General features: G+C 42.8%; 1 protein-coding gene across 26 annotated transcripts in view; it reads left to right on the top strand.

The window, feature by feature from the left end:
• Positions 1-3,469: 3,469 nt before the first annotated feature.
• LOC117939582 (muscleblind-like protein 2a) overlaps positions 3,470-17,377 on the top strand; it is a 51,040-nt gene continuing 37,132 nt past the window's right edge. For 5 of the 26 annotated variants that reach the window (XM_034865003.1, XM_034865000.1, XM_034865005.1 and 2 more), the window contains exons 1-2: positions 6,933-7,239; positions 14,227-15,081. In XM_034865003.1, the coding sequence (XP_034720894.1) occupies positions 14,908-15,081 (174 nt within the window). In that variant the 5' untranslated portion in view covers positions 6,933-7,239; positions 14,227-14,907. Of the gene's footprint in view, positions 3,739-6,931; positions 7,240-8,110; positions 8,266-12,875; positions 13,016-14,226; positions 15,082-17,377 lie in introns of those variants that run through there. The other 21 variants (XM_034865019.1, XM_034865002.1, XM_034865006.1 and 18 more) reach the window with 11 other exon arrangements.

Raw genomic sequence — 17,377 nt, 5'->3', positions numbered from 1 at the left:
TCCAGGCAACCAACCAACAGGGACTCAAAAAATCAATACATTTAGTTTTTTTAATGGATTAATGAACAACATGTCCATGTTGATTAGCGAGCTTTAGCGGTCAGCTTTGGGTACATTTTGGGCACAGCTAGGCTAGTTGCTGTACCCCTCTGTGTGCATTCTTTATGCTAAGCTAAGCTAAAAGGCCGTATTTGCCAAAATGTAGAACCATTCCTTAAACTAATTGACATTAATAGCTTGAAACACACAGATTGACTTCTTCAATCAGAACACCAGCGAAATCATCAAGCACAGTAGGCTGAGTAAGTAGTTCTAATGTTTCTTTTTAATTGACTCGCATATGATTCAGAACTCCACAGTATCTTCTTTAACATGCTGACGTAGATCCTGGAGGAGCCGATGAAGCAACATGAACAAATGGCTTGCAGCAGGAGATTTATGGTGATGCATAACTAGTCTTTTCTCAGTGGACAAATGAGTCTGCCTCAAAATGGATCCTCTCAGCTCTCCCTGTGCAGTGCACTCGCGTTTGGGGATCAGCTTGTTTAATAACAGCGGGGCCATCTTCAACCTGTCATTACTCAGGCCTTGTGATTAGTAAAATGTTTATATAAGTCATAGTGGGAGTAAAATACCTATGCGATCCCCCTACAATCAATCAAATTGACTTAACCGCAATGAAAGTGTGTGCACGCGCACACACACACACACACACACACACACACACACACACACACACACAAACACTGTCTACTGAGCTTTGTGTCTGCCATAAGCTCTGTCCATTAAACCTGCGCTGCATTAAGCATTTGGGTTAAAAGCTTTCATAATCAGGTGTGTTCTCATTTAGTGTACAGAGATTTCCAAGATCAATACTGTCCTTGATGTGAAAGCTTTGCCCGTGTGTGGGTCTGTGTGTCGGTGTGTGTGTGCGAAAGGACCTCAGAGTCAAAGCTTTGGGCTGAGTGTGATTGTGTGTTTGTCTGTGTGTGTCTTCTGTGTGTGGGTGCAAGCTGTTTTCTACTGTGAGCTCTTCTTGATTCTGTGTTTGAGATGAACTAACAGTGGGATTTCTGTAGATGCTGCGGTTGTTTTTCTGCCTGACGCCCCCTCATTTGATCCTAAAGGTCCACTCCACAGACTGCAACTGCAACAAATGTAGAGTCAAAACCCATTAATGAGCAAAACACACACACACACACACGCACACACACAGGGTGCTTTGGTTCTTTTGAAATACATCTTACATTTTGATGAGCATATGAATATCTTGTATCCATCTAAACCAGTGATATGCATGGTATTTAGTCTAGAAATGTCATTTTCTCATACTTGTACTTGTTTTGAATGCAAATCAACTTCTTTTAAGAATTGTTATGAATGCTTTGATATTAACTTTGCAAGAAATGTTGTTTATGCCACCTGTTTCCAGATAAACCTTTTTCAAAATGATGTCCAAAGTAAGTATTTAACAAGTACTTCCACCTAAATGGCATTGTCTTGTGTAAAACGATGAGAAGGAAATAATACAAATGTTTCAACCCTCCGCCTACCTCGATGTGTCAATCTCAAACTTAACTCAAACAACTTAAATAAGAAAAAAGTCTTGTTAAAACTGATATTTGTGTGCTGCATGTATTGGTGTGTGTTTTTCATGACCCCGGTGTGTGTTTCTTTGCAAGTGTGTGGGCGTTCAGGGACTTTTAGAGAAGTATGCCGGCGGCAGCTTTTCTACAAATGCCTCCTCTGCATTGAGATCAATACGTTAGGCCTTGGGGGATGAGCTTGACCTATGTGCGCAGTTTTTCATAATCACTTACGCCTTGAAAATACTGTTTTTTTATTTCCATGGTGGCCGTGCCCTGGTGGTGTTGTAGTTTGTTTTTCCACTTGCCATGTACGGATGAAAAAGACTGTTGGCTCTGGTATTTTTCAATTAAAAGTTGAAAAGAACATGAGGAGGCTGGGATAACATCAGTTTTCAAAGAAGAAAAAAATAAATACAACGAAACCAAAAGTTACTTTACAGTTGTCTGTCTGAGATGTTGTTTAGTTTATTGTGTGTCGAATGTCACATAAATCGGGTTGTGAGACAAGGCGGTGACACATGTAAACAGTCCCCATCAGTCGTCTAAGCCCAGATTATTTCTCCATTCATGATTCAACATGATTGATATTAAACTGGAGCCCATAAATGTCTCTGCTTGAAACGACTATAGTTTTCTTTATGAAATATTGCAGTTAACTTTAAACCATCGCCGGCTAATAACGTCTTCATCCCTGACACCGCCAATGGCCTGTGTCCGGACAAAGTGTGATGCCTTCATTCCCAGTAGCATTCCCCTAGAGCAGGCCTTGGCCCTGACAGAGCAGTCTGTGATGGCTATGTTCATTGTTCATGTGCTCAATAGGCAGCACATGGCGTGGGCAGCAGTCGCTGGGGCTAAATTTGTGCCTCTCTGCTCATTCCGGGGATATTTGTGACTTGCTCCTTGTTGACTCGTTGCGCTTCTTGCTGACAACGGGTCTCTGTGTGTCACAGACTGCTAAAGCCAGCCAGCTGCATGCCTGCATTAGGCTGCAAAATGCCAGGGATGTGCATGCACCTCTGCAAAGAATCAAGTGATGACGATGTGTTGATTTAGAGTCTTTGATCAGCCAATAAATCTAATTTTATGTATTTCTGTAGTTTTTGCTATTAGATTTATTTTAATAGTTTTAAAATAGTAATGAGAACATATAAGTCAATACCTCACCATGCTATAGCCTACTTTATTATAAGAATTAAGACATAACCATAGAAATTGAGGCTTTGTCACAGAAATGTAGGACTGTAGAAATGTAGACGTAAATTCGTGAACATTATTAAGACAAATCAATGAAATCCCTCTTGTATCAACACCACTAGATTAAATTAATTAAAATAAAGGCTACTACATTAGTATGTGTCCTATAGGAAAGCACGCAAGAGGAGAGGAGGTTACTGCACATTGGTCAACCACAAGTGTTTACTTATGGTAATTTATACAGTATATCACATGATAAATTGCAATAAGTTTTGTCAAATGACTTTAATGTTTTGGTCTTTTCGATAACAGGCTATGATTTTGACGGACAGACAGACACTGGCTCATAAATCAGTGGCTGCATCTTTTTCCCGAGGGAGATTCACTGTTGTTTCCTAGGTAACAGGCACCCCCCTCTCTTTACCCTTGGTTCCTCTGGACTGTACCACTTTTACAGTAGGGTGGGAATTGTGTTGTTTATCGAAAATAACTATATTTTCGTGTTTAAATTGAACTATTTGAACCAACACATTCAAATATCATACAATATAACCTTCAGTCACGGTTGATACTATCTCAAATAGTTGAGAATAAATCTGTTATTAATGTTTAGACCATAGTACTAACCCCCTAGCGAAGCACATTCAGCATTTCCTCGAACTGTCAAAATCGCTTGTTGCTTCCTACCCTAGCCTTAAAAGTAGTTAGCGAGCTAGCGCGTAGCGAGTGATAGCTTTCTTCTGCCCTTTATTAAAATATATTTAGAAGGCGAAAAAAAGTTTGCCGCTGGAGAATTAAAGCAGATGCTCTTTTGAAATAGTGACAAGTCTCAGTCGAAGACCATTTTTGCCGTCCTGTTTTGAATTGTAGGTTCCGTTACAACCGAAATAGCGCTCTCGAGTAGCGGTGGTGGCGGCTGAAGTGCAGCTGGATGTGACAGGGTCGTCATCAGGTAAGCTGCAGGTAGTTAGCTTAGCAGCTAGCACCCTTTGCCTCTGGCATTTCTTTACGCACTTAACGGGGTTATGGTGCATATACCTACTCTTTGGATAGTAGAGGTGGCCCATAATGGTTCTAATGAGGCTTGTCCACTGTCATAAACAGTATGCGCTGATGTCTGGATTGCTATGCTAGCTAGTTGATAATCACTGCTCGGATAGCTCATGAAAACAAGTGAAAGCAGCTCCATAAAAACAAAGATCAAATCACCATGCTTAGTGGTCCCTTTGTGTCTGTCCTGCACGGTGCAATGTAATGCTTTCTGGGACATGCTGCTTTAAAAAAAAAAAAAAAAAAATGTAGTGGCACCTTAATTATAGGATTGTAAGATTTAATTGCTTGGATAAGAACAAATAAAACACTTCTAACGAGACTTCAGGGGTCCAGTGGAGGCACATTTTAATGTACTGCAGGAGCCTTTTCACCTGGGTAAGGTGACTAAGTTCTAATCAGGCTAGCTGCTAGGTCATGTGCAGTAATTGATTCTTCTAAAAAATGCAAATTAACATCCCAGAACAGCACTGGACCGATGGAAGAAAGCATTAAGTTCAACTGAGCCATCAGTGTAACACAATAACTTTGACTTGTCATTTGTATGTAAAAACTTCATTAATTCTATGTACCAGTTGTACACTTGAGCAATACATAGTAATACACAGTGCACTATGATTGAATGTGTATACGGTCAAATTGGCATCCCATGAATCTACAGAAAATAGACAATGTTTGAAACAAAGCCAGTTGGAATTTTAATGTAGAATCCAGTACTTCCTGGTTGATCTTTTGAACACATTCTCATTGAAGAGCCTTAAACTTGCTCCAAAATACACTGGTTGACCACTTGCCTACGCATCCATTAGGCACTTGTTTATTTTCTATTATGTGGACTTGTGTGACAGACGTACCAGAATGGGTTTTAAGCGGAAGGAAGGCAAAACTCTCTGCCGCTTGATATTTGATTACAGCTAATAATAGAAAAAAAGACAGCTGCCTTTTCATTGATCTGTCTTCGGTGCCCTATTTCTGAGTCCTGGTTTTTTCTCTCTGTCAAGTTTAGCTATCCAGTAGTACCACCGAATACTATATTCTGTACTGGAGAGCGTTTTCAAACAGTTTAAACCTGTCAATCTTCATATGCTGTAATTAGCCATTTTTTTGGGAATACTCCCTTTGTATTTGAAAATGAAGCCGCTTTGTGCCATAGAATCCTAAATCTGCTTGTGTGTGACTGAGCCAAGCCGTTTGGGGTCAAACAGGACAGGGATAATAAGAGGGGAGGGGATACTATGTGGAAAGGAAGTGGCTCAGCTTGTTTGTCTGCCTGGCTTTTGTTTGTTTTCCTGTCGGAAAGATCTGTTTAGAAGGTAGGCTATCTGAGGTCTGCTGGTGGAAATTAGCTACAAGCAGCCAGGCTTGTTATACATTTATTGATAGTTATATTCTGTAATATGGTTATTGAGAAGTCGGTTGCAACCAAATGAGAAATTGACAAGCTTCATCTATCAGTAATGATGCAGCAGCCTGGCCTGTCCCACTGTTATTGTTCTGGATGAAGGACAACATATTGCTTTGTTGAAGTTTCAGGACATAACAGTCAATTTGGACCCTGCAGTCATATACAGCTTTTGCTGCCTAGTTGCATTCAAGCTCCTTTAACCTGGTGCGTGACCCTGGTGTGTATGATATGACATAGGGAGACTACATTCACTGATGGGGTAAGGTGACTCTTTAGCTGTTGACAAAGGCTTACAACCCACGCATCCCTGTTCATATAATGGCAGAGCCCCTGTCTGTGCTGTTTTATTACAGGTGTTCTGATGCCTAAGATGACGTCAGTATTCAGTGTCATGTGCTGAGGTAGACAATTTTTCATGCTCGAGAGAGTAATCTCCCCCGACCCCCATCTCCTCCTGTCCATTTGACAGATCTATTTCCCTATGGAGCATCAGGATAGATATAGATATAAAAGCATAATCAGACAGTCAATAGGTTTGTTTATCATAGAACTGTAGAGCATGTTTAGCCTCACGAATATCAACGAAACACCCATGCTGCTGCGTCATTCACAGCCTTCGCATGAGACAGAGGCAGAGAAAGCGACAGAGAGAGAGAGAGACATAGACGGGGAGGGACACAGATAGACAGATAGACAGACAGACAGACAGACAGACAGACGGTACAGCTGTTCTATTGAATCTGGATCGAAAAGTCATGAAGCTGGATCTCTGACTCATCACTTCTGTGACGCTCCGGCTTCACGGCTCATATGATGCCAACCAGCATGTCATCAGCTGGGTGGAGGGGGGGAGGATGGGGGGAGGACGGGCAGGGGGAGGAGGCAGACCAAGACTTCCACATCCCAGCAACCACCAATCTTTTTTTTCTTTTTTTCCCCGAGCAAATAATGCAGTAACAATAACAGAAATGTTCACTAGCTGTGCAATTTTCCAGTCCAGTAAACTAAGGAACTTGATTGAAATAGAGCTTGAAAGATAGCTTTGACAAATGGGGAAAACACACAGGTGAGGGATGGAGAGGAGAAGGAGTGTCTGCATGGTGGAGGGGAGTTTAGAGGACGGATGCCGAAGGGAGGTAGAGGAGACTTGGGAGGGGGAGGAGGTGTGGGGCTCCTGTTTCCTGGGGGGATGGTGTTTAATGGGATGATAGAACATAGACAAGGACAGGGCTGATCTTCATAATGCCACTGCAGCAACTCTTTGATTATTGCTTACTTGTATTGCTTTTTTGTATGAGAAACAAGTCTAGACTTTATATTGAGCTTGTTTTTTCTGCTTCTGTTAGAAAACAAATAAAGTGGTGCTGATATGAATTCAAATGTACTCGGCAGAAAGATGGAAAAATAATAAATAATGTGATAGCTAGTTGTAGCAGGGCATGCAATCGGGGAAATACCTTTTAAGATTAGCATTTGGAGGTTGTTACTGGAAGCACAGTTTTCTCCCTATCACCTTGTCTACTTTGTTCCAACTGAAAGGCGCATGAAGCTGTGATCAGAGTAGCTCTCCTCGTATTGGCTGGAGCTGTAAAGGGGCAGGGCCTTGCCAAGGGCTGGTGGGCAGGAAGGGGCCGGCTTTAAGGGGTGTGGGGGGGTTGGCTGGAAGTGTTTTAGCCAGATAGTTGGAGTAGACACTCTTCTGCTTCCTGCCTGCCTGCCTTGCTTGCTCGCTCGCTTGCTCCGTGGTTGAGAAAAAGAGAGAGAGAGAGAGAGAGACATATCGAGAGAAAATCCCTGTCTAGGCATGGACCTCGGAGTGCAGCACTCGGCAGCTCGCGAGGAATGACAACAGTTCACATGGTCATTAACTCCAGTCGCTGAGGCTGAAGGGAAGGCTGTGCTGTAGCTCAGTGTCACAGAAGCACCGGGGGCCTCCTTGTCTCGGGACAGCAGACAGACAGAGGCACACAGCTGAGTTACGGGACCCAGGGAAACAAGGTGGGAAGAACCGTCACATTGGCTTTCTCTTCTTTTCTTTTTTTTTTTTTAAAGATTTTTTTCAGGAGTTTTGCTGCAGTGTGCTGCATACCAGTCTGTTTGGGGAGGGAGGAGAGGGAATGTTTTATCTGTGCGAAAGAAAGAGTGTGAGGCTGAAAACGAGGCAAGAAAGGAGAAGAAAAATATAGTCTGAGATAAATGCAAAAGAGTCCTGGGAGCTTGCAGCCGCACAGTAACAACCCTCATTGCAGTTTCCAGCAGGGTAATAGACTTTCTTTTTTTTTTGACTCATGAGGGAGAGGCATTATCACAGCAGCTGTCTGGCCCCTTCCTAAGTGCAAATGTCAGGTGCTTAATTTTTGCCACATGGGCTTCGTATTTTTCACTCGCTAGAGAAAAAAAGTTGTCATCATCCCTGTCACTGCTTGCTTCGTGCAGTGCTCATAAAGTTTTTCCTTGTAACTCGTGGTGCATGTATTTTCCAAATAACAAAGGGCAAAGATTGTTTGTTCAGAACATGGTCTGATGTTTTGTCACTCTTTAGGTGTGTGGACACAAACAGCTAATGGCCTGAATAAGCTGGAACTTCACAGTTCTAATACGGCCCACATCAGAATTAACCTTTTGAGTTCAATGCGGCGTGGTTGACATGTCCATAGCTTTCTGCTGTCTATCTAGATTTAGCATTGCGCTAGTTGCCGGGCCTGCAGAAGTCAAGCAGTGGACATCATCGCCTGCATGGAAAAGGCCAGGGTGGTGTCATACATCTGGCTGTGGATCCAGGGGAAGTGGGTGTTTTCTAAAATGGAACATCAGTTCAGCCCTTCCTGTTGAGAAAAGAATGGGATAAGTCTCAGACAAGTACCAAGACCTCACTGCAAGACCCTGTCAGCCAGAAATCCCCTTTCTCTGAAATGGACTCTCGTGTAAATTGCACCTCAAGATGGTTTTAAAAGGATTTAGTGGTAGGCTTTTATAGACATCTTCTGCATGCAAGAGGAAGTCTGATTGCCCTGTGACACCAGGGTGAGTTTGCTGAATCATTCAGCTCTTATGTTTTCAAGTGCTGTAAATTAAGGGCTTAAGATTTCAAATCACTTGGTGTGTTTCACTTCATATTTCAATATACAAGAGCTTTAATCTGACAGTGTTTTATGTCCTCGATGTTGTCATATAAAGTGGAAGTTATAAAAAACAGATACTGTAGGTATAGCGCTTCCACGCTTTTTTCACCTCAGACCTTTAGATCAAGTAAGCTTGGGTATCCTGTTAATCATCATGTTTATCTGAATGGTGCCGTTCACCTCTGGCTGCCAACTATACTGTAATTAGCTGATGACTTGCCTGAGTCCCATGGCTAAACGGGGAGTAGACAAGAACACTTACACAGTAAACAAGTCCATTTACAGAGTGCAGGGGTTGATATCCATCCCAGATACTTGCATTGTCTTTTAAATTTAACAAATGATGGAAAATGTACATCATTTGTTTTGTGTTAAGAAATGGGCCACTGATCAGGAGAGGTAAGCCCAGTCCCAGATCATGAGCAGGGCAATTTGGGTCACTGTGGTTTAGCTGAGGCTATTATGATAAGGGGCACATCTATCTGCTGACTCTGTGAAATGCCTCTTGAGTTGCCTCCAAAACTAGGACTGCACAATACGAGGGAAATATGCGGTGGAAGATCGCAAAAACAATATTACTTGTGATAGATAAACCGATATTAAAGTGTACTCAGTTCTGCCTTACTGCTGCTTTCAGTATTCTGCTTAAACAAACCAAACTCACAAGGAAATTATTTCCAACATTATTTAATTAAACAAATTGAACGATGAATTGGAGATAAAAGGCATGCCATGACAGTTTTCTACTGATATTTTCTTTAAATGTCTGTCGAAATTTGTCACAGCCTTTCACGATGCGTTTCTCGTGGCAGTGGATATTGCAATAATCATAAAAAAACTACGTATTGTGCAGCCCTACTCCGATCAGTAGCTTAGTCCTGGTATAGTCTCTGCTAAGCTCACTCACCCGTCCTTATCGCTAATGGTACTTGATGATATTGAACTCAAGGAGCCGTAGCTTATGCCAAAGGCAATTTCATAAGCATCATAACGTTCATAGTATTAAATACGAATTAGGCTACGGGGTATAGCTCTGCACTGATCCTCTCTGGAGGATGTAAAGGAACAGTTTGCAAGCTGGTGATGTCACAGTGAAAGTAAGGTGAGATTTGTCAGGGACATTTTGATAAAACCTTTACTGTAGGGCTCACTCATTTTCCATTATTCACTGGAAACTGAACATTTTCCCATTTCACCTAAACAATGAGGCCCTCTCTCCACAGCCTTGTAAAACATTGACCACTTGTTCCTCTTGGCAATGCAAATGACCATAGAAGTGTGGTTTGCCAGCATAAAATGGTAATGAATGGAAATGCAGCCACTCAGGTACCCACCTCATGCGCTTGCCTGTTTCAGTCATTTGTATTTCTACTTTATTTTTCTGGCAACACCTGGCGGATGCCACAGTCATCGATGTTTCAAGGCTTACGACCAATGGAAACCAGGTAGCTTATTGTCTCTGCTGAACAAATACAAGCAGCTAAGATAAACTGCCCGGCATAGGCCGAGCGCACAGATACCAGACTAATGGGTTACATACATGGTATTCAGAGGTCAAGCCAATGACTTTCACTCGAGACACCCCAGTCCCGCTGACTCTCATTCAATTAAGCAGACCGACCAAGATAATGCCCCCGCCAGCTGGCCTTAGTAAGCGTCAGTAATCCATAAAGTCTAGTACTGGGGTGCTTTTCTTCACATCTCTGCTCTGGTTTATCAGGTCAGCCGGTCTGTCCACTGTTAGTACTGAGAACACAGAGGGGACAAAGCCTTCTTGCAGGAACTCGATAACTAAAGATAAACAGGATGCGATGTGCAGAATTTGGCTCTCGAGGTTGTATTTAAAACCTGGTCTTGTATAGCTGAAAACATAAAGGATTTAAGAGTCTGTCACCAGAGTGAACAGCCATATTAGTATTCACACAAGCAGGGCGTGGAAACTATGGGTTCTATTTCATTTCAATGCCTTGAGCCATCTTCAAATACTATTCCTTGACTCAGGCTGTATTCCTGTCAAATATCTTTCCCTGGAAGGACTCAAAACTGCAGAACAGGAACCTGGGTCGGTCGAGGTGTACAGGAGCGCTTATTTCTGAGGTCACAACATCGGGCACTATATGGTCCCTTTCTACCTGCTGACCCATTGTCTTTCTCTTTACATCAGTGGCATTGTGCTTAGGGCTTGGCCGCTAAGCTCAGCGTAAACTAAGCTGCATGTACTGTATGGGTAACGCACTAGCAGGAGCTAAGCTAGGCAAAGCCAGGCCAGAGGCCCACGAAGACACAAGTCAAACCAGACTAGACCCAAAACTGCAAGCATTGCCTCATACCTCAGCTAGTGTTTTCCAAAGAAGTCAATACTGCAAAGCTTCCACTATGTGTTGGAGTTTCCCATTCTCTGAAGTACGGATGCACCGTATTGGATCTTGACCGATATTTAATATGCTGATATTTTCAAACTCATTTTGGCCAATACCAATGCATATACACATTTTTACTCTGATATACTGTTTATACACTTTATAGTATCGCTCCTGTACTATCTTTACCTTATTACACTTTTGTTGTAGATAAGGCAAAACACAAGACAAACAACATTTGTAAATGTATCATTTTACAAATGTAGGGAGACATTCATCCCTGATCCTAGTTAAATTATTTCACCTGGAGGAGAATAAATTATATGACAGCTGCTGCCATATTTAGTTTTTAAGTTCAGATTTAGAAGTCAAATAAATAAAAATACATGTGCAAATAAACAAATGTACATCATCTCCTTCTTGAACAAGTCTGTCAAATGTCTTACATCAGAGGCAACGCTAAGCACTCGTTCTCTTTCTATTTTCCATTTCACAAACATTACCAGATGCAATTGCAGCTGCTGTGAGAACCGGAGCATTCCTGCGAGTGTAGGTTGGACAGCTTTCTTAAGGGTGAAGTCTTTGTATATCCACTGGGCAGTGATGCTCAACGTGCTAACAGGATTCACGTCCATGGCCGTGGTAAAGCTAATGTGACTAGCGCCGGCGAGGAGCTTTTCAATGTGACTGGCGACAACACTTTGGAGTTCAGGTAAGGCCACATCAGAAATGTAGCGCAGGCTAGGCGTAGTATACCACGGCTCCACCAGGCTGGTTATCAAGAGCAATTCAGTCAATAATTTTGATGTTAAGCTCTTTTACCTTTGGGCGGTCGCTGCTGGATTTTCTAGCTTTGTCAAAGGACTGAAGTAGAAGGCGTTTGAAGTCTCGGTGCTGCTCAGGACGACGGCTCTTAAGACGCGTAATCATATTCGTAATGTGGAACGAGTGTCGCTTTACGCCTTCTCACAACACTTTTTTTTTTTACACGTACTCCAAATAGCAAGTTTGTTATCTGTTTTACAGATCTCGAAATACCTCCACACAGCCGACAAGTTGGAAGTTTTAAGTTGCTGGTGCTCATGCTACGTTCATGGTCGTCATATGGGCGTAGTAAACAAGCCACCCTATCGACAAGGCTCATCGGCAGAAATATTCATATCTGCTGATGATGATCATTTTAAGCTTTTATTAGTAGATACTGATGTTGTGCCAATATCATCATGCATCCCTACTCTGAAGATGTGATGGTTTTATACGACAAAGGTAACAGTCCCCCGTCCCCCGTCCTGGGTGACCGTTTGCTTTCTTGCAGGGGCTATGGTAGGGCTGGGCGATAGGGAGAATATCAGATATCACGATATTCTCGATCAAACCAGGAAAAGACAACACTCATGTCATATCACGATTATACTATCTAGACTCATATCACGATATTGATATAATATCGATAAATTGTCCAGCCCTAGACTAGCATTACTAACATGCCACGACAGCGTTTTTACGCTTGCACATCAATCTTTTTAAGACTAATCTGGTGGAGCACATGCACCCCACTGCAAATTATAAATGGTTAGGTGCTCAGGTTTTCAGTAATTCTTTGTTCTTTGAAAACAAACAGTTGCAGTAGCATTACATTCCCTGGGCATATTGCTCAAACATCCAATAGTCTGTAGTATATAAACTGTATGAACAGACATGGGGTCCTGTTCCTGCATGACTATTATCCTACCATCAGCCCCATGAGGGTGTTTATGATTTTCAGTCCTCACCATTTGTTTTGAATACCTTTCATGACAAACATAATTTGATTGGTCCTGTTGAGTCACATGTGAGCTTTTCAGATGACCTCAACCAACCCTTATCGACACGGCCTCCTCGAAATAGGAAATTTTCCAGAGCTGTAAACCTCCACTTTCTCCCCTTAAAAAAATAAAAATGACAGATGGCTGTGTTCCCGAACCATTTTATTACAACTTGCTCCATTTGAGGGCAAGTCATATTACATAGAAATGGCGCCACCGTCCCTTCACACATTCTGACAAAGTAGGTTAGCTTGATCACAGACTTCTTATGGCTTCTAAAAATAAGAAGGGATTAATTGTTAAAGGTCAGATCTGACATGATTCTTACCTGACTTTCCCTTCTGCAGCGATTGGCTCTCTCCCTGGGGAGATGCTGTGAAATTAAATCCTGCCTTGGAGAGTGGAGCCTGGGCGTCAGTACGATTGGGCGAGGAAGCGTCTCATCTCATTTCACATGATCAGCACCTAAGTGGGACAATATGATTAGGTAGACAATGGTCTGGATTCATAGGCGTGAAACAGTAGAGTGTTTGTGGGTGATTTCAAGGGGAAGCATCTATCTGCTGCTAATTGTCTGAGGAAAATCTACCTGTCTTTGTGACAGGCAGGAAAAAAGGGATTTCTCCTTCCCTTAACAGTAGTGTAGATGGTTTGAGCACAAGACTCAACTCACCTTCATTAAGACCAAGTGGAGCTTGTCATAGGCTTTTTGAGGTTATTTAAGATGCTGTTCTCACAGTGTTTAACTTTATTTTCTTGGTGTTTTCTCCTGGTCTATTCTGTTTTCCGTGGATAAGTTTACATGTTTAGAACAGAAAAGGGGGAATCCTTTAACTAGAGCTGTATTTTTTTACAACCCTTCTCCTCCCTCAGTCTGGTGTCCTCATTGCCCTTTTTCCTGCCCCCAGTTAGAAGAAAAAGATTTCCAGATGTGCCAAGAAAAGAGCTCCTTGCGCAGTAGCTTAGTAATGGGTTTTGTATCCACAAGCTAAAGGTCACTTCCTCATTTGCTCCACCAATTGTCCCCCTTCTCTCCCTAGACAACAGACAGACTAGTACCTTTACAGGACGAGGCAGGGAGAACATACACACAATCCCTCCCATGAATGTAAATTGGCAGGCCTCTGTCAATGAGACGGTATCTAATTTGGATGGTGGGAGACCAGTGAATATTGCCGGACACTGGGAAGCGTCATAATCGTGTCTGGCACTGGCGTCTGCATCTGTCTCGGCCCCTCTGTGGCTGTTGGATGGCTGCCCGGAATAGTGCTGCGCCGCGCGGTTTTCTATTGGCTGAACCATCCCGCCGGGCATGGCTCTACAGGGCGGGTTGGACCCTCTGGCTTTTTTCTATCTCTGCTCCTACTCGATGCTCTTGTCCACCGTCTCATAACACAGAGTCTTTTGCCGTTCACCCCTTTGTATGCAAAATGTTGGAGAGCCAGCGGGCTTGTAGTCGCCTCGTAAAATGGCACACAGCAGTGATTGGGGGATGTAAACTCAAGTGGCTTCTGAATAACCTCACAGCCGCCTTTTTCTGCTTCATCAGCTTTGTGCTCTTTAGAGCTAGCACCCCTGGGCAGTATGCACACAAATTCATATTGACATGCATACACAAACACTGTTGAAACATATTAGATGAATAGTTGGCCATCATATTCACTCTGTTTGTTCCTCTTTTTCTCTTCTCCCCTCCAGATCACAGACAGAAAGTGCCTTGTAAGACAACATCCTTACTTGAAGATCCCTGGGCGTTTCTGAAGAGCTCCAGATTTTTCCCTCTGCAGTTGTGAGAGGACTCAGCCGATCTTCTGACCTGTTTGTTTGTCCTTACCTGTGCTCAGTGCGAAGAAACCCAAAGTGAAGCAGTGGACTCCTACTGCACGGCTGGCCAAGGTGCCAAAGCTCAGAGAGCACGTACTGAAGACATTTAAACAATAGAAAGACACAAACGTGTTTTAAACTGTGCCGTTGCACCTCAAAATAGCACCACTTCTGCTCTCCAACATCCACCCTGGCACAGATATCATCACTCATAGAAAGGTTTTCGGGTACATTGGTACAACCAGTAGAGTTTGTCTCTGAGCATGTCCCCTCTGGCTTGTCAGAGGTCTGCACCTGAGACTTACTGATTGATGAACAATTAGCAGCAGTGCACTCCCATGCTCCGGTCACAGAGACTTTGCCAGTCCATTACCTACACAAACCTCATCCACTGACCTGAAGCAGATCATTTATAGCTGCATGTTCCACCAGTTTTAGTTGCTGCGTGTTTTATTTTTTTAACTGGAACACTCTGTAACACCTCCTCAGAGGATAGCCTCCTCCTAAAACCAAGTGGCTCCACTCCACCCTAGCTCCACAGCCAGTGCTGCTGAGATGGCTCTAAACATTGCCTCGATACGGGACACAAAATGGCTGACCCTGGAAGTGTGCCGGCAGTTTCAGAGAGGGACTTGTTCACGCAGTGATGAGGAATGCAAATTTGCCCACCCACCCAAAAGCTGCCAGGTGGAGAATGGAAGGGTCATCGCCTGTTTTGACTCGTTAAAGGTAAGGACTTTTATATACAGTAGGTTAATGCTGTGTTCTGTAGGAATCCAGCCTATATTGTTATTACATTCTCCCCCTCCCCAGAGTACTGGTTACAAACAGATACAACCTACACCTTTAGACCTTTTCATGAGGTTAATTTGTTCATGAATGCCTGGCATACACTGCAAAAATCAAAGTTTCCACTCCATAATTTACTACTCTTTACACAATGTCATGGAACTGTCAAACAATGTAAAGCACATTGGAATAATTAGATTACATCTTTGCAGTACCAATAGAGTATCTGACATAAAATGTTACAGCTATGCTTCCTCATGGTCGGTGGGTATAGGTTGTCTGCTGAAATTAGCATTTGTGTCAGGTCTCCATGCTGTGCTGTAGTTAGCAGACGAGCCTGACCTATGAAGCTAAAGGCCAGAGAGGTCTGTTGTCATGTTCACTGTCACCACAGGTGTGCGGCGTGTGTGTATGTGTGTGTCTTTGGTTTTTTTATACGGTAAGTTCTTCTAATGTTACAATGCCTTATCCATCATCTGTATATGTGGGCGAACATCGGATCTCCTTAAGTCATTCCAAGGCTTCTATTCCTGGGTGCATGTCAGCTGTCACAGACAACCAACATAAACAGCCAGAGCTGTTTTTTATGTTTGGTTCTCATGGCTCCAAGACGAGTAATAGGTATTGCATTTTCATGATGTGGTTAGTCTTCTTTATTTGTCAGACTGTCAATTTTAGAGGGTTAGAATTGTTATTATATGGAACTACGCTAGAGGCCTTAACGCCATGTTAAATTATTATTCCTTCAATAAAGTAGTTTATTGGTTGACCCCTCTTAAGATAAGTTATTTTGCTGGTAATTTGTGATATTCAGTACACCTATTGCACAGTTTGCTTTTTAATAGTTGGAAATTATCTTAGCCTAACACCAGACACTTTATAAATCTCCCACTTACAACAAGGTCGCTTCATACAAGCCCTCACATGACATGCTGCAAATAAAATGACTGCATCCAAATGCAACCCAATGTTTTCAAGCTATGTGGGGGGGGGGGGGGGGGGGGGGGGGGGGGGGGGGGGGGGGAGTGACAATGATAAATAGCCAAAGAAACTAGAGCAGAACACTGAAACTATGAGGTGAGTAAATCTAACGTTTCTTCTAGGTTTTGAACAAGGTCCGTGACAAAAGAGAGAGACTAGATTCCCACCATTCCTATGTCTGAAGATTGTGACCGTAGCCCTCCTGAAACGCATGCTTAGCTATCCACATTTGCACATTTTTCGTACCTGAAATCCATTAAGACCTTTGGGGTGTGTAAAAGCCCTTTTCATTACAAGTTGCTAATGGTTAATTATTTATACAACACTATGAAAGTATATTGCGTTCATGGTGCTATCAGCCGTTTTCTTGGCTAAGACTTTGCTCATGTTAAGGCTAAGTTATTGCTTGCAGCCAGTCATTGAGTAATATTCCTTCCCAGATGCCAGAGTTTCCGAGCTGTTATGTCGTTATGGTGTAATGTGCAAACAGCTGACTCCAATCGAGACTGATTTGTTATTGCACCATGCAAGGGGCGGCCTTACATGGATCCTAATTTTGCTGTTCCTCCAACCAGTCATCCCTGACTGAGGAAACTGAATGACCAGAGCACTCAACCTCTCAAATTGTTAATGATGCTTCCTCTACAAATAGTGGCTTTGAGGCAGTCCGCTGGCAATTCATGCATCATCTGTATCTTGGTGTATGGAATGAAGAAAAAGCCTATGCATATAGCGTGCGTCGAGATGTCTCTCAGAGGCAGCTGTGAAGTTACTTATCATGTAACCCCTATTCCAACCCTGGTGATTGAAGCAAATCTACCAGCGTTTGGTTAGTGGGTGGTGCTAACTTTGTACCTTGGCTGTGATTCTACTGCAACCCTCCTTACTATATGTTACTTTTAATATTGTTAATCTAGGAGTCTTGCTGCTGTCATTGTACGTAGATTTCTCTGGGTAAGCCCACAAGCAAAAGCCTTAAGACGGTTTTATAGTACGATATACTATACGTGAAGACACAAACCTACGCTGGAGCCTCACGTGCTCTGCAGGGGCTTTGTGGCGTTGCATTTCCCCCAACTTATTTCCTGGTTCTCCTCCATAAACAACATGAAATATAGGAGAGGGTTAACTTTTCCTGCTACAGATTTCCCACCTTGGTCAGAAAGCACAGGGTGGACACTTATTTTCTCTAGAGTTTTCTCGGTATTCGCTGCAAAGCTAAATGCTGTCACTCTCTCACTGCGCCCTTGCTCTT

This window comes from Etheostoma cragini, chromosome 24 (assembly GCF_013103735.1).
Source record: "Etheostoma cragini isolate CJK2018 chromosome 24, CSU_Ecrag_1.0, whole genome shotgun sequence".
NCBI lineage: Eukaryota > Metazoa > Chordata > Actinopteri > Perciformes > Percidae > Etheostoma > Etheostoma cragini.
This window is presented reverse-complemented; position numbering and strand designations above follow the sequence as displayed.